At 47.6% G+C, this 18,598-nt stretch overlaps 1 protein-coding gene across 1 annotated transcript in view; it reads right to left on the bottom strand.

The window, feature by feature from the left end:
- Positions 1 to 18,598, bottom strand: part of LOC147096268 (tenascin-X-like) — a 442,953-nt gene that overhangs the window by 169,056 nt on the left and 255,299 nt on the right. The window contains 2 exon segments of the mRNA XM_085975125.1: positions 501 to 782; positions 5,190 to 5,471. Of these exon segments, the coding sequence (XP_085831251.1) occupies positions 501 to 782; positions 5,190 to 5,471 (564 nt within the window).

Below are 18,598 nucleotides of genomic sequence, written 5' to 3'. Positions count from 1 at the left end.
AAAATTCTAGGATGTTTCCCCTGGTTGGGGAGTCTAGAACCAGGGGTCACAGTCTCAGAATAAGGGGTCGGCCATTTAGGACTGAGATGAGGAGAAATTCTTCACTCAGAGGGTGGTGAATCTTTGAAATTCTATACCCCAGAGGGCTGCGGAGGCTCAGTCATTGAGTATTTTCAAGACAGAGATCAGTAGGTTTTTAAATATTAAGGGAATCGAGGGATATGGGGATCGGGCGGGAAAGTGGAGTTGAGGTCGAAGATCAGCCATGATCTTATTGAATGGTGGAGCAGGCTCGGAGGGCCGTATGGCCGACTCCTGCTCCTATTTCTTGTGTAGGTCACTCTATGCAATTCTGCAGGGTATCATTCTGCAATAGCGACGGCTGGCCTGTGAGGCGAAAGGTTTGCAGAGAATGAACTGTGCGAGTATTTGTTGGATCGACACGGCGAATATTTCTCTTGGGGGAAGAAGAACTAGTTCGGGTCGGTTTCTAAAATTACCTGTGGTGGTGGCAGCCACGGTCAGCGGCCTGGTGCGCTGGCCAGCAGAGAGCCCGTAGAGATAGAGCGTGTAGGCGGTGGTCGCTTTCAGGCCCGTGATGACGGTGGATCGAAGGCCACCGGTTACCGTGAGGCTCTGCATGTCCTGATCCTCCTCAGCGCCGTACTCCACCAGGAAGGAGTCATATTCCCTCTCTGTCACCCAAGAGAGCTGGAGGGAGTCCGCCGTGATGTTGGATACCGAGAGGCTGCCCAATTCACTTTGCCGCGGGCGGTCTGGAGCTGAAAGGAGTGGGGGGAGGAAAAGAAAAAAAGATAACCGTGGATGACACCCTCCCTATCTCTGCAACCTCCTCCAGCCCTACAACCCCCCGAGATCTCTGCGTTCCACCAATTCTGGCCTCTTGCACAACCAACGGTGGATTTTCATCGCTCCACCATTGGCGGCTGTGCCTTCAGCTGTCTAGGCCCTAAGCTCCGGAATTCCCTCCCTCTCCATCTCTCTCTCCTCCTTTAAAATGTTCCTTAAAACCTACCAAGCTTTGGTCACCTGAGCGAATATCTCCTCATGTGGCGCGATGTCAAATGTTGTTTGATAATCGCTCCTGTGAAGCACCTTGGGATGCGTTACTGCATTAAAGGCGCTATATAAATACAAGTTATTTGAAATTTCAGATAACTACATACATCACTTGTGAAAGGGAACAGGAAATGAGCACTGGAGACAGCCAAGGATTTGAAGCTAACAGAAGCAACAGAAACCCCCTCAGTGATCTTCACCAAGAAGAGTGTTCATCTCTGCCTCTTCTCCCAACGAGAGGAAATGGAGACAAAAGCTTACATTTCGCTGGAGAAATATGAATGACTTTTCTCTCTGCACAGGAAAAACCTGTGGTGTGTTCTGCATGGGGAAAAAAGGAAGGCCTGCCTTTATACGGGGCCACTCCCACCCTAAGAATGTCCCACAGCCAGGCTTGGCCAATCAACTGTCCTGACTGGGAAACACGAGATGTTAAAAAGCTGCCTCAGCGTCTTCCTGAACAGAAAGAAACCAGGAAAGCTCGTGGGAATTAAAGAGAGCACATGGAATGGGAATTAAAGAGAGGACAAGGAATGGGAATTGAAGAGATTGTAGGGAAATGGTGTTAGGGAAATTGATGGGATTGAAGGGCGATAAATCCCCAGGGCCTGATAATCTACATCCTAGGGTACTTAAGGAAGTGGCCCTAGAAATAGTAGATGCATTGTTGATCATCTTCCAACATTCGATGGAATCTGGAACAGTACCCATGGATTGGCGGGTAGCTAATGTTACCCCACTGTTCAAAAAGGGTGGTAGAGAGAAAACGACATCGGTAGTGGGGAAAATGCTAGAGTCCATTATAAAAGATGTAATAGAAGAGCACTTGGAAAAAAGTGACCGGATCGGACAAAGTCAACATGGATTTACACAAGGTAAACCGTGCTTGACTAATCTACTGGAATTTTTTGAGGATGTAACTGGTAAAATAGATAAGGGAGAACCAGTGGATGTGGCGTATTTGGACTTTCAAAAGGCTTTCAATAAGGTCCCGCATAAGAGATTAGCGTGTAAAATTAAGGCACATGGGATTGGGGGCAAGGTATTGACTTGGATAGAGAACTGGTTGGCAGACAGAAAGCAAAGTGTTGGAATAAACGGCTGGTTTTCCGAGTGGCAGGCAGTGACTAGTGGGGTACCGCAGGGATCGGTCCTTGGACCCCAGCTATTCACAATATATGTTAATGATCTAGACGAGGGAACTAGATGTAATATCTCCAAGTTTGCAGGTGACACAAAGCTGGGTGGGCGTGTGTGCTGTGAGGAGGATGCCGAGAAACTCCAGTATGATTTGGACAGGTTGGGTGATTGGGCAGAAGCATGGCAGATGCAATCCACTTTGGTGTCAAAAACAGGAAGGCAGATTATTATCTGAATGGCAATAGATTGGGAGAAGGGGAAGTGTAACGAGACCTGGGCATTCTTGTGCACCAGTCGCTGAAAGTAAGCATGCAGGTGCAGCAGGCGGTTAAGAAGGCAAATGGTATGTTGGCCTTCGTAGCGAGAGGGTTCGAGTACAGGAACAAGGATGTCTTGCTGCAGTTGTACAGGGCCTTGGTGAGACCACATCTTGAGTATTGTGTGCAGTTTTGGTCACCTTATCTGAGGAAGGATGTTCTTGCCATGGAAGGAGTGCAGCGAAGATTCACCAGGCTGATACCTGGGATGGCAGGAATGACGTATGAGGAGAGATTGGGTCGATTGGGCTTATACTCGCTGGAGTTTAGAAGAATGAGAGGGGATCTCATTGAAACTTATAAAATTCTAACAGGACTAGACAGACTAGATGCAGGAAGGATGTTCCCGATGGTCGGGGAGTCCAGAACCAGGGGTCACAGTCTAAGGATAAGGGGTAAGCCATTTAGGACAGAGATGAGGAGGAATTTCTTCACCCAGAGAGTGGTGAACCTGTGGAATTCTCTCCCACAGAAGGCAGTAGAGGCCAATTCATTAAATATATTCAAGAAGGAGTTGGATATATTTCTTAAGGCTAAAGGGATCAAGGGATATGGGGAGAAAGCAGGGACAGGGTACTGAATTTGGATGATCAGCCATGATCTCATTGAATGGCGGAGCAGGCTCGAGGGGCCGAATGGCCTACTCCTGCTCCTATCTTCTATGTTTCTATGACAAGGAATGGGAATTAAAGAGATCACAGGGAATGGTCATTGAAGAGAGGACAAGGAATGGGAATTGAAGAGATGACAAGGAATGGGAATTGAAGAGAGGACAAGGAATGGGAATTGAAGAGATGACAAGGAATGGGAATTGAAGAGAGGACAGGCAATGGGAATTGAAGAGATGACAAGGAATGGGAATTGAAGAGAGGACAGGGAATGGGAATTGAAGAAAGGACAGGGAATGGGAATTGAAGAGATGACAAGGAATGAGAATTGAAGAGAGGACAGGGAATGGGAATTGAAGAGAGGACAGGGAATGGGAATTGAAGAGAGGACAGGGAATGGGAATTGAAGAGAGGACAAGGAATGGGAATTGAAGAGAGGACAGGGAATGGGAATTGAAGAGAGGACAAGGAATGGGAATTGAAGAGATCACAGGGAATGGGAATTGAAGAAAGGACAGGGAATGGGAATTGAAGAGAGGACAGGGAATGGGAATTGAAGAAAGGACAGGGAATGGGAATTGAAGAAATGACAGGGAATGGGAATTGAAGAGAGGACAGGGAATGGAAATTGAAGAGAGGACAGGGAATGGGAATTGGTGAGGACAAGGAATGGGAATTGAAGAGAGGACAAGGAATGGGATTGAATCATTCACTGGTTGACGGTGAAACTATATCTTTATATACAGGGTACGAATATATAATAGAGGGAAACAGCCCATAAACAAACACCCAGACAAAGGACAGGGTAGAAACACACCTTAGGTGATAGTGTAAACTAGGCGGCATTGTATCAATATTTGTGTGTGCTGTTATAATAGCAAAATACTGCGGATGCTGGAAATCTGAAATAAGAACAGAAAATGCTGGAATAACTCAGCATGCCAGGCAGCATCTGTGGCGAGAAACAGGGTTAACGTTTCAGGTCTGGGACCCTTCATCAGTTCTGAAGGGTCCCAGACCTGAAACGTTAACCCTGTTTCTCTCTCCACGGATGCTGCCTGGCCTGCTGAGTATTTCCAGCATTTTCTGTTGTCTTTTGTGTGTGCTGTTGGTGGACGATGAAAATACTCCCCCCAAATAAAGCAACCTGTGTTGCTACGGTTTTTTGTTGGAGTCGGGGGTTATGGGGAGCAGGCAGGGAAGTGGAGTTGAGGCCAAGATCAGGTCAGCCAGGATCTCATTGAATGGCGGAGCAGGCTCGAGGGGCCAAATGACCTCCTCCTGCTCCTACGTCTTGTGTTCTTCTGTTCTAATGAATCCTTTAATCATCTGAAACACCTCAATTGGATCACCCGTTAACCAGTGTACAGCAAGCACAGGTAGCAAACTTTACTCAATCGATTAGGAAATATCAACTATTCGGAAAGACTGAACAGGCTGGGGCTCTTCTCTAGAAAAGAGAAGACTGAGGGGTGACCTGATAGAGGTCTTTTGAACTATAAAAGCGTTGGATAGGGTAGACATAGAGAAAAAACTTTCCACTTGTGGGGGAGTCTAAAACTAGGGGCCATAAATATAAGATAGTTACTGATAAATCCAACAGGGAATTCAGGAGAAACTTCTTTACCCAGAGGTGGGTGAGAATGTGGAACTCGCCACCACATGGAGTGGTTGAGGTGAATAACAGATGCCCTTAAGGGGAAGCTGGATAAACATATGATGGGGAAAGGAATAGAGGGATATGTCGATAGGGTGAGATGAAGTAAGACGGGAGGAGGCTCGTGTGGAGCATAAACACCAACATGGACCTGATGGGCCGAATGGCTGGTCTCTGTGCTGTAAAATTCCATGTAATATTGCTATCTTCTAAGAGTTTGGTTAAAAATACACCCCCCCAGTTCTGAGCTGGAATGAAGGAACCACTTCCTCTGTTGAAGCTTGTGTTAACAGGAATGGATGTATAATTCAAATATTTTCTCGGAAAAACACAAATGAATCCACTGGCGAAGGGGCGGGGTTGCGGGGGTGTGGGAAATCGAAGTACCTGTGGTGGACACGACAGTGGTCAAGGGCTCTGTCCGCAGGCCACCGTAAATCCCGTAGAGATAGACCGTGTATCTGGTAATAGGCTTGAGGCCTACGATGAGGTACGATCGGCGTCCGCCGGTGACTGTGATGTTCTGGGTCTCCACAGAACCCTGGACTCGGTACTGTATTAAATATGAGTCAAAGGCCCTGTCCACTGTCCAGGCGAGTCGGACCGAGTTAGCCGTGACATTAGGGGTTGACAGGCTGCCCAGTTTCACAGGGTCTTTAACCGTGGAATCTAAAACAAAAAATAAGAGGCAAAGAGTTAGTGGTGAAGAGATTACTACTGTTCAACCCAGCAGGTACTAGGCCCTTAGAACAGTTACACAAGATCGTACATGACCTGGAGTTGGAGGTGGAGTTAGGTCACAGATCAGCCACGGTCTCATTGAATGGCAGAACAGGCTCGAGGGGCTGAATGGCCTCCTCCTGTTCCTATGTTCCCATCACCTGTAGCCAATAGACATCTCCAGACAACATAGCCACAAGCTTGCTAGATTGGCAGGGGATGTATTGCGACTGCAAAAAATGGATCACACTGCCAGATACATATTCACAGCACAGAAGGAGGCCATTCGGCCCATCGTGCCTGTGCCGGCTCTTAGAAAGAGCTGTCCAATTAGTTCCGCTGCCCCCTGCTCTTTCCCCATAGCCTTCCACATTTTCCCTCTTCAATTATTTCTCCAATTCCCTTTTGAAGGTTACGACTGAATCTGCTTCCACTGCCCTTTCAGGATCCAGATCACAACAACTCGCTGTGTAAAAACATTCCTCCTCACCTCCCCCCCTGCTTCTTTCACCAATTATCTTAAATCTGTGTTCTGTGGTTACCGACTCTCCTGCCAGTGGAAACAGTTTGGAAACAGTTTCTCCTTATTTACAAAATCCTGCATAATACTCTTCACCTACATATTGAAGATGGGGCCTGTCAAGGGCCAAGGATTTTATCGATCTCATCTTCAGTGGGTAGAAATTGTGATGATCAAAGTTCACGGACAGACACCCAACGCTCCTGTACTACAGCTTGTCTGATGATCAAAGTTCACGGACAGACACCCAACGCCCCTGTACTACAGCTTGTCTGATGATCAAAGTTCACGGACAGACACCCAACGCCCCTGCACTACAGCTTGTCTGATGATCACAGTTCACGGACAGACACCCAACGCCCCTGTACTACAGCTTGTCTGATGATCAAAGGTCACGGACAGACACCCAACGCCCCTGTACTACAGCTTGTCTGATGATCAAAGGTCACGGACACACACCCAATGCCCCTGTACTACAGCTTGTCTGATGATCAAAGTTCACGGACAGACACCCAACGCCCCTGTACTACAGCTTGTCTGATGATCAAAGTTCACGGACAGACACCCAACGCCCCTGTACTACAGCTTGTCTGATGATCAAAGTTCATGGACAGACACCCAACGCCCCTGTACTACAGCTTGTCTGATGATCAAAGTTCACGGACAGACACCCAACGCCCCTGTACTACAGCTTGTCTGATGATCAAAGTTCACGGACAGACACCCAACGCCCCTGTACTACAGCTTGTCTGATGATCAAAGTTCACGGACAGACACCCAACGCCCCTGTACTACAGCTTGTCTGATGATCAAAGTTCACGGACAGACACCCAACGCTCCTGTACTACAGCTTGTCTGATGATCAAAGGTCACGGACACACACCCAACGCTCCTGTACTACAGCTTGTCTGATGATCAAAGGTCACGGACAGACACCCAACGCTCCTGTACTACAGCTTGTCTGATGATCAAAGTTCACGGACAGACACCCAACGCCCCTGTACTACAGCTTGTCTGATGATCAAAGTTCACGGACAGACACCCAACGCCCCTGTACTACAGCTTGTCTGATGATCAAAGTTCACGGACAGACACCCAACGCCCCTGTACTACAGCTTGTCTGATGATCAAAGGTCACGGACAGACACCCAACGCTCCTGTACTACAGCTTGTCTGATGATCAAAGTTCACGGACAGACACACAACGCTCCTGTACTACAGCTTGTCTGATGATCAAAGTTCACGGACAGACACCCAACGCCCCTGTACTACAGCTTGTCTGATGATCAAAGTTCACGGACAGACGCCCAACGCCCCTGTACTACAGCTTGTCTGATGATCAAAGTTCACGGACAGACACCCAACGCTCCTGTACTACAGCTTGTCTGATGATCAAAGTTCACGGACAGACACCCAACGCTCCTGTACTACAGCTTGTCTGATGATCAAAGGTCACGGACACACACCCAACGCCCCTGTACTACAGCTTGTCTGATGATCAAAGGTCACGGACAGACACCCAACGCTCCTGTACTACAGCTTGTCTGATGATCAAAGTTCACGGACAGACACCCAACGCCCCTGTACTACAGCTTGTCTGATGATCAAAGTTCACGGACAGACACCCAACGCCCCTGTACTACAGCTTGTCTGATGATCAAAGTTCACGGACAGACACCCAACGCCCCTGTACTACAGCTTGTCTGATGATCAAAGTTCACGGACAGACACCCAACGCCCCTGTACTACAGCTTGTCTGATGATCAAAGTTCACGGACAGACACCCAACGCCCCTGTACTACAGCTTGTCTGATGATCAAAGTTCACGGACAGACACCCAACGCCCCTGTACTACAGCTTGTCTGATGATCAAAGTTCACGGACAGACACCCAACGCCCCTGTACTACAGCTTGTCATAGAGTCATAGAGTCATAGAGTTTTACAGCACAGAAAGAGGCCCTTCGGCCCATCGTGTCTGCGCCGCCCATCCATCCCTGTCCAGTCTAATCCCATTTTCCAGCATTTGGTCCATAGCCTTGTAAGCAATGGCATTTCAAGTGCTCATCCAAATGCTTCTTGAATGTTGTGAGGGTTCCTGCCTCTACCACCCTTTTAGGCATTGAGTTCCACATTCCAACCACCCTCTGGGTGAAAAAGTTCCTCCTCAAATCCCCTCTAAATCTCCTGCCCCTTACCCTGAATCTATGCCCCCTTGTTATTGACCCCCCTACTAAGGGGAAAAGTTCCTCTTTGTCTACCCTATCTATGCCCCTCATCATTTTGTACACCTCAATCAGGTCCCCCCTCAGCCTTCTTTGCTCCAAGGAAAACAACCCCAGCCTGTTTAGTCTTTCTTCATAGCTGAGGCGCTCCATCCCAGGTAACATCCTGGTGAATCTTCTCTGCACCCTCTCCAAAGCAATCACATCCTTCCTATAGCGAGGCGACCAGAACTGCACACAGTACTCCAGCTGTGGCCTCACCAGCGTTTTGTACAGCTCCATCATAACCTCCCTGCTCTTATATTCTATGCCTCGGCTAATGAAGGCAAGTATCCCATATGCCTTTTTAACCACCTTATCTACTTGTTCCGCTGCCTTCAGAGATCTATGTACATGTACACCGAGGTCCCTCTGACCCTCTGTACTTCCTAGGGTCCTACCACTCATTGTGTATTCCCTTGCCTTATTTGTCCGTCCAAAATGCATCACCTCGCACTTTTCAGGGTTAAATTCCATTTGCCACTTTTCCGCCCATCTGACCAACCCGTCTATATCGTCCTGTAGCCTGAGGCTTTCCTCCTTGCAATTTACCACCCCACCAATTTTCGTGTCATCTGCAAACTTACTGATCATCCCTTTTACATTCTCATCCAAATCATTTATGTAGATCACAAACAACAAGGGACCCAGCACCGATCCCTGAGGTACCCCACTGGACACAGGCTTCCAGTCACAAAAGCAACCTTCAACCATCACCCTCTGCCTCCTGCCACTCAGCCAGTTTATGATCCAACGCGCCAAGGCACCCTGGATCCCATGGGCTCTTACCTTCTTGACCAGTCTCCTATGCGGGACTTTGTCAAAAGCTTTACTGAAGTCCATGTAAACCACATCCACAGCATTTCCCTCATCCACCTCCCTAGTCACCCCCTCGAAAAATTCAATCAGATTTGTCAGACATGATTTATCCTTGACAAAGCCATGCTGACTATCCCCGATTAATCCTTGCCTCTCCAAGTGGAGACTAATTTTGTCCCTCAGAATTTTTTCCAATAATTTCCCTACCACAGATGTTAGGCTCACTGGCCTGTAATTCCCTGGTTTATCCCTGCTACCCTTCTTGTATAATGGTACGACATTAGCTGTTCTCCAGTCCTCTGGTACATCCCCTGTGGCCAGAGAGGTTCTGAAAATTTGTGTCAGAGCCCCTGCAATCTCCTCCTTTGCCTCCCACAGCAGCCTGGGATACATCTCGTCCGGGCCTGGGGATTTATCCACTTTTTGGCCTGCTAAAACCGCTAGCACCTCCTCCCTCTCGATGCTAATATGTTCAAGTATGTCACAATCCCCTTGCCCGATTTCTATGTCTGCATCGTCTTTCTCCATAGTGAACACAGATGCAAAAAATTCATTTAAAACCCCGCCTACATCATCTGGTTCTACACACAGATTGCCACTTTGGTCCCTAATGGGCCCTACCCTTTCCCTGGTTATCCTCTTGCCCTTAATATACTTATAAAACATCTTAGGATTTTCCTTTATTTTGCTTGCCAGTGTTATTTCATGGCCCCTCCTCACCCTCCTAATTTCTTTTTTGAGTATGCCCCTGCACTTTTTATACTCCTCTAGGGCTTCTTCCGTCTTTAGTCTTTTGTAACTGCCAAAAGCCCCCCTTTTATTTCTAATGCATTTTTGTATCTCCCTTGTCATCCAAGGTTCCCTTTGCTTGTTGGTCCCACCCTTGACCTTTACAGGAACATGTTGGCGCTGTACTCTCTCTATTTCCCTTCTGAAAGTCTCCCACTGTTTTGATGTGGATTTTCCTATAAGTAGCTGCTCCCAGTCCACTTTGGCCAGATCCTGCCTTATCATATTAAAATCGGCCTTCCCCCAATTTAGAACCCTTATTTCCGGGCCGTCTTTGTCTTTTTCCATGACCACCTTAAATTTCACCGAATTATGGTCACTGTCGCCAAAATGCTCTCCTACTGATACTTCCACCACTTGCCCGGCTACATTCCCCAGAATTAGGTCCAGTACCGCCCCCTCTCTTGTAGGACTTTCTACATGTTGGCTCAAAAAGCTCTCCTGGATGCACTTTAAGAATTCTGCACCCTCTAAGCCTTTCACACTCTGACTATCCCAATTTATATTGGGGAAGTTGAAATCCCCCACTATTATTACCCTATTATTTTCACACTTTTCTGAGATTTGCCTACATATCTGTTCCTCTATCTCCCCCTGACTGTTTGGGGGCCTATAGTACACTCCCAGCAAAGTGCTTGCCCCCTTTTTGTTTTTAAGTTCTACCCATATGGCCTCATTTGAGGAACCCGCTAATATATCATCCCTCCTTACAGCAGTAATTGACTCCTTAATTAATATTGCAACACCCCCTCCCCTTTTACACCCCCCTCTGTCTCGCCTGAAGATTCTATACCCCGGAATATTGAGCTGCCAGTCCTGACCCTCCCTCAACCATGTCTCCGTGATGGCAACAATATCGTACTCCCATGTGTTCAACAACAACTTCAGTTCATCCACCTTATTTGCAAGACTGCTTGCATTAAAATAAATGCCTTCCAGCCCTGCCATATTCCCTTTTGCCTTCACATATTTGCTCTGCCTTCCCAGCTGACTTGTTTTTTCCTCTGTATTTGGCTGTAAATCACCCCCTACTATAGCTCCACTCTGTACCCCATCCCCCTGCCAAGTTAGTTTAAACACCCCCCAGCAGTGCTAGCAAACCTCCCCGCAAGGATATTGGTTCCCCTCTGGTTCAGGTGTAAACCGTCCGACTTGTACAAGTCCCACCTTTCCCAGAAGCAGACCCAGTGATCCAGGAAACTAAAGCCCTCCCTCCTGCACCATCCCTTTAGCCACGCATTCATCTGTTCTATCTTCCTATTCCTATACTCACTAGCACGTGGCACCGGGAGTAATCCAGAGATTACAACCTTTGAGGTCCTGCTCTTTAATCCTTCACCTAGCTCCCTAAATTCTTGCTGCAGGACCTCATCCCTCTTTTTACCTATGTCGTTGGTACCAATGTGGACCACGACCTCTGGCTGTTCACCCTCCCCCTCCAGAATGCCCTGCAGCCGCTCAGTGATATCCTTGACCCTGGCACCAGGGAGGCAACAAACCATCCTGGATTCACGTCTACGGCCACAGAAACGCCTATCTGTTCCCCTTACTATAGAATCCCCTACCACTATTGCTCTCCCACTCTTTTTCCCCCCTTCCTGGGCAGCAGGAGCACCCCCAGTGCCAGGAAGTTGGCTGCTGCTGCCTTCCCCTGGTGAGTCATCCCCCTGAACAGTATCCAAAGCGGTATACTTGTTTGAGAGGGGAATGGTCACAGGGGTCTCCTGCACTACCTGCCTGCTTCTATTGCTCCGCCTGGTGGTCACCCATTTCCTATCTTCCTGTGCAGCCCTTCCCTGCGGTGTGACCAACTCACTAAACGTGCTATCCACGACCCTCTCAGCATCGTGAATGCTCAACAACCCATCCACCCGCATCCAGAACTTTGTCTGATGATCAAAATTCACGGACCGACACCCAACGCCCCTGTACTACAGCTTGTCTGATGATCAAAGTTCACGGACAGACACCCAACGCCCCTGTACTACAGCTTGTCTGATGGTCAAAGTTCACGGACAGACACCCAACGCCCCTGTACTACAGCTTGTCTGACACCCAACGCCCCTGTACTACAGCTTGTCTGATGATCAAAGTTCACGGACAGACACCCAACGCCCCTGTACTACAGCTTGTCTGATGATCAAAGTTCACGGGCAGACACCCAACGCTCCTGTACTACAGCTTGTCTGATGATCAAAGTTCACGGACAGACACCCAACGCTCCTGTACTACAGCTTGTCTGATGATCAAGGTTCACGGACAGACACCCAACGCCCCTGTACTACAGCTTGTCTGATGATCAAAGTTCACGGGCAGACACCCAACGCTCCTGTACTACAGCTTGTCTGATGATCAAAGTTCACGGACAGACACCCAACGCTCCTGTACTACAGCTTGTCTGATGATCAAGGTTCACGGACAGACACCCAACGCCCCTGTACTACAGCTTGTCTGATGATCAAAGTTCACGGACAGACACCCAACGCCCCTGTACTACAGCTTGTCTGATGATCAAAGTTCACTGACAGACACCCAACGCCCCTGTACTACAGCTTGTCTGATGATCAAGGTTCACGGACAGACACCCAACGCCCCTGTACTACAGCTTGTCTGATGATCAAAGTTCACGGACAGACACCCAACGCCCCTGTACTACAGCTTGTCTGATGATCAAAGTTCACGGACAGACACCCAACGCCCCTGTACTACAGCTTGTCTGATGATCAAAGTTCACGGACAGACACCCAACGCCCCTGTACTACAGCTTGTCTGATGATCAAGGTTCACGGACAGACACCCAACGCCCCTGTACTACAGCTTGTCTGATGATCAAAGTTCACTGACAGACACCCAACGCCCCTGTACTACAGCTTGTCTGATGATCAAAGTTCACGGACAGACACCCAACGCCCCTGTACTACAGCTTGTCTGATGATCAAAGTTCACGGGCAGACACCCAACGCCCCTGTACTACAGCTTGTCTGATGATCAAAGTTCATGGACAGACACCCAACGCCCCTGTACTACAGCTTGTCTGATGATCAAAGTTCACGGACAGACACCCAACGCCCCTGTACTACAGCTTGTCTGATGATCAAAGTTCACGGACAGACACCCAACGCCCCTATACTACAGCTTGTCTGATGATCAAAGTTCACGGACAGACACCCAACGCCCCTGTACTACAGCTTGTCTGATGATCAAAGTTCACAGACAGACACCCAACGCCCCTGTACTACAGCTTGTCTGATGATCAAAGTTCACAGACAGACACCCAACGCCCCTGTACTACAGCTTGTCTGATGATCAAAGTTCACAGACAGACACACAACGCTCCTGTACTACAGCTTGTCTGATGATCAAAGTTCACAGACAGACACCCAACGCCCCTGTACTACAGCTTGTCTGATGATCAAAGTTCACGGACAGACACCCAACGCTCCTGTACTACAGCTTGTCTGATGATCAAAGTTCACAGACAGACACCCAACGCCCCTGTACTACAGCTTGTCTGATGATCAAAGTACACGGACAGACACCCAACGCCCCTGTACTACAGCTTGTCTGATGATCAAAGTTCACGGACAGACACCCAACGCCCCTGTACTACAGCTTGTCTGATGATCAAAGTTCACGGACAGACACCCAACGCCCCTGTACTACAGCTTGTCTGATGATCAAAGTACACGGACAGACACCCAACGCCCCTGTACTACAGCTTGTCTGATGATCAAAGTTCACGGACAGACACCCAACGCCCCTGTACTACAGCTTGTCTGATGATCAAAGTTCACGGACAGACACCCAACGCCCCTGTACTACAGCTTGTCTGATGATCAAAGTTCACGGACAGACACCCAACGCCCCTGTACTACAGCTTGTCTGATGATCAAAGTTCACAGACAGACACCCAACGCCCCTGTACTACAGCTTGTCTGATGATCAAAGTTCACGGACAGACACCCAACGCCCCTGTACTACAGCTTGTCTGATGATCAAAGTTCACGGACAGACACCCAACGCCCCTGTACTACAGCTTGTCTGATGATCAAAGTTCACGGACAGACACCCAACGCTCCTGTACTACAGCTTGTCTGATGATCAAAGTTCACTGACAGACACCCAACGCCCCTGTACTACAGCTTGTCTGATGATCAAAGTTCACGGACAGACACCCAACGCTCCTGTACTACAGCTTGTCTGATGATCAAAGTTCACAGACAGACACCCAACGCCCCTGTACTACAGCTTGTCTGATGATCAAAGTACACGGACAGACACCCAACGCCCCTGTACTACAGCTTGTCTGATGATCAAAGTTCACGGACAGACACCCAACGCCCCTGTACTACAGCTTGTCTGATGATCAAAGTTCACAGACAGACACCCAACGCCCCTGTACTACAGCTTGTCTGATGATCAAAGTTCACGGACAGACACCCAACGCTCCTGTACTACAGCTTGTGTGGATGTCACCCCATTCGACAAACAACGGGAGTGGAGTACGAGAGCGTGACGTGTTTATCTGTGATTGTCAATGACTTTAGCAATTCTCCACCCACCCACCCTCCGTGGCTCAGGTAGCGCGTTCGCTTTTTGAGTCAGAAGGTTGTGGGTTCGAGCCCTACTCCACAGACTTGAGCACAAAAATCCAGGCCGACACTCCCAGTGCGGTACTGAGGGAGCGCCGCACTGTCGGAGGTGCCGTCTTTCGGATGAGACGTTAAACCGAGGCCCCGTCTTCCCTCTCAGGTGGACGTAAAAGATCCCATGGCACTAGTTTGAAGAAGTGCAGTGGGGGAGGTCCCCCAGGCCTGGGGCCAATATTAATCCCTCAGCCAACATCTCTAAAAAAAAAGATGATCTGGTCATTACCACATAGCTGTTTGTGGGAGCTTGCGGTGCGCAAATTGGCTGCCACGTTTCCCCCATTACAACAGTGACTGCACTTCAAACAGTACATCATTGGCTGTGAAGCGCTTTGGGACGTCCTGAGGTTGTGAATGGCGCTATAGAAATGCAAGTCTTTCCATCTTTAACACATTTGGCTAAAACTAGTCACTGCAGGCTTAATGACCCAAATCTTGCTGGAAAAATCACAGCGAGTTTACGACGCACGCCGTTATTAATGAGCAAATCAGTCAGCAAGATCAGAGGATGAAGAGATGCGCCATGAGCTCTGAATCTCCAGAACTTGCTGGTCGATTTACGTCACTCTGTCATTTACCTCAGCAACTCCCCCTCAACCTCCCCGTTAGTTTTAAGAACTGGCTGGATTTGCACATTAATTGTCCATTGAACTCGCCGCAGAAAGTTAGGGCTGGTACTTAACAGCGTAAATACCCTTTTAACAACGTGTTCATTGTTCATGCAATGCCAATCAATCTCTCGGTACCCAGAAAAGGAACAATTTATACAGTTCAGTCTCATTTCTGTCGTAGATTCTTTTACTTTTCGCTCACCTTTCACGACCCCCTCTCTTAATCCCAATCATCCGTTCCCTCTCTAGTTCTCTTTCCGTGCCAGATTTGACTATAATTCACCCGATTTCCTGCTCTGTCGTTCCTGTTTCTTTCTCAAGCCTTAGTGACAGGAGGCAGAGGGTGATGGTCGAAGGTTGATTTTGTGACTGGAAGCCTGTGTCCAGTGGTGTACCGCAGGGATGGGTGCTGGGTCCCTTGCTGTTTGTAGTTTACATTAATGATTTAGATATGAATGTAGGAGGTATGACCAGTAAGTTCGCAGGTGAAACGAAAATTGGTGGGGTGGTAAATAGCGAGGAGGGAAGCCTCAGGCTACAGGACGATATAAACGGGTTGGTCAGATGGGCAGAACAGGGGCAAATGGAATTTAACCCTGAAAAGTGTGAGGTGATGCATTTTGGGAGGACTAACAAGGCAAGGGAATACACAATGAATGGTAGGACCCTAGGAAGGACAGAGGATCAGCGGGACCTTGGTGTGCATGTGTGAAGGAATAAACCATAAAACCTATTCAGAAAAATACACCATTCTATGAAAGAATTCTGGCCTTATTTAAACATGACACACTTGGTCTGGAAATCTGGAAACCGAACTGAAAAAACTGTAGTAGCATGCTGGCAATAGAGATAAGATCGTTGTTGACACTGAATCAATAACCTTATTGAAACAGAAGGTTAAAAGTTCCTGACAGTCTGAACCTTTCAGAACAAAACAAAAGATCACCCTGGTTAAGGTGTTCTAATTTACACTTCGTAAAGAGGCACAAACAGAAGGCCTTAGTAAAAATGACATCAAATAAAATGCACCTGCTGTTACACCATTTTTTATGGTAAGCTTGGAACACCTAGAGGAGGCACAAATCTGTATTGCTACCAGCTGAGGTGACTAAGAATTGCAGAAGTCAGCAGAAAAAGGACTAGAGATAATTAGCTTACATCAGCAGAAAACCTTAAAGGGAATACCATTGGAAAAGGGTATAAATATTGAGCTCTCAAATGGAATAATAGATTCGCTGTAAAGAGGCAAAGTGATTCTCAGGCTTCAGAGGCAGCTCTGTAAGTCTACAACTCTTTGTATCTCGGGGATCAAGGTACTGTATTTGATTTTGGTGGATATCCTGAATAAGACTGAGAACTGTAAAACTGTAGTGAAGTTAAGATTTGAGAATAGGATCTCTGATAATAAGATTGTAAAGCTTTCTCTTTTTGGAACTGTTAATGTTGCGATTGAATCACCAACTGTAAATTACATGTCGGTTCTTTAATAAATCTATATATTTTTAGAATTGTCTCACATAATACTTCTGTATCAAACTTGCAAACTCAATCTCTGTACACTCTTTGGTGAGGAGTTGCAGAATTCTGGGGGAGTTTTCCAGACCCTCATAACATCCAGAACATTACAGTCTAGCTAAACTTATTAAAAGTGCTATCTGGAGGACGGTAACATTTTCAGGTTGTTCCTTTCCTTTAGGGAGAGATGGTCCAGACCTTTAGACCCAATTAAGTATCTTTAGGATTCGGCTACCTCAAACTTTAGTTGAAAGTGAATGCCTGATTTGGGGTTCTCTTCCATTGCCTTTGGGGTGAGCTTTATTTCCCTCTTTTGGCCAGCAATCCTTCTGGCTGATGGAAGCTCCTGGCTCCGTAAGGCCTGAAGACACAGGGAGAAGCCTATACCGAGTGATGCAACGTCAGAACGAAATTACAGAGATGCTTGTAAAACAACAGAATCTGTTTTGACTCCCTCAAAGAGACATACCAGTGTTCCAAGGCGACCCACTCAAGTATAAGCCCTTCATCAGATCCTTTGAACAAGCCATTGACTCCAAAACAGAGAGCAGCAGTGATAAGTTGTACTACCTGGGACAGTACACCAGTGGTAAACCACAAGACCTGGTCAGAAGCTGTGAACACATGAGACCGGACCGGGGATACATAGAAGCCAGGAAGTTGCTGCAGGAGCACTATGGTAACGAGCTGAAGATAGCCACTGCATATATTGAAAAGGCTACCAAGTGGCCACAGATCAGATCGGAGGACGGAGAGGCATTGAACGCATATGTTCTTTTCCTCATAGGATGTCGCAACACCATGGAGGATGTTGAATTCATGGAAGAGATGGACAATCCTACGACTATGAGAATCATCATCTCTAAGCTTCCTTACAGGATGAGAGAACAATGGAGAAGAACAGCCTTTGAGATAATGGAGAGACGGAAAAGTAGAGCCAGGTTTGCAGACTTAGTGAATTTCATAGACAAACAGGCTAAAATTGCTAGGGACCCATTGTTTGGAAATATCCAGGATGTCAGCCCGACCACCGATGGAAGAGTGAAAGCCAAGCCCGTTGAATCAAAGACTCTCAGGAAAGGTGGTTCCAGGGGAAGCAGCTTTGCAACTATCATCACCCAGGCCAAGGAAGAAAGGCCCCAGAACTCATCTTCCAAAAAGAGCAGCACAGTGACGTCTGCTAATGCCTTTCAGAAGCCATGCTTATTCTGCCAGAAGAATCATACATTGGATTTCTGCAGCGACATCAAAGCACAGCCACATAAGGACAGAATCGAATTCCTGAAGTACAACGGCCTATGTTTTGGATGTCTCTCTCAGGGGCACCTGAGTAGAAACTGTAAGCAAAGAACAACATGCAGAGAGTGCACTCGGAAACATCCTAGTCTGCTGCATATCCATAAAGAAGAACAAGTCTCTAAGAAGAGTGAAGAAAACAATACCGACGAGAAGGTTGTTTCAAGTGCTCTGGTGTCGCTAGAACCAGAGACTTGTGGACTCACTGGGGCCGGTGACAGTGACTGTATTCTTGCCATCGTACCAGTAAAGATCAAGTCTAAGAGGAGCGAGAAGCTTGTGGAGACTTACGCCTTCATGGATCCAGGTAGCTCAGCAATGTTCTGCACAGAATCACTCATGCGACAGCTGAACGTTAGAGGCAGAAGAACAGAAATCCTATTACGCACCATGGGTCATGAGAAGTCAATGCAAAGTTATATCCTGTCAGACTTAGAAGTGTGTGGACTTGAAGAGAAGGACTTCATAGACCTGCCTAATGTTTTCACACAGAGGGAGATTCCTGTTAGAATAGGGAACTTAGCCCTGCAGAAGGATGTGGATAGATGGCCTTACCTAGAAAAGGTGCGTCTCCCATACATTGAAGCAGAAATTGGCCTATTAATTGGAACCAAT

This window comes from Somniosus microcephalus, unplaced genomic scaffold (assembly GCF_052327205.1).
Source record: "Somniosus microcephalus isolate GS21.2 unplaced genomic scaffold, FLI_Smic_1.0 unresolved_chr1, whole genome shotgun sequence".
Lineage (NCBI taxonomy): Eukaryota > Metazoa > Chordata > Chondrichthyes > Squaliformes > Somniosidae > Somniosus > Somniosus microcephalus.
This window is presented reverse-complemented; position numbering and strand designations above follow the sequence as displayed.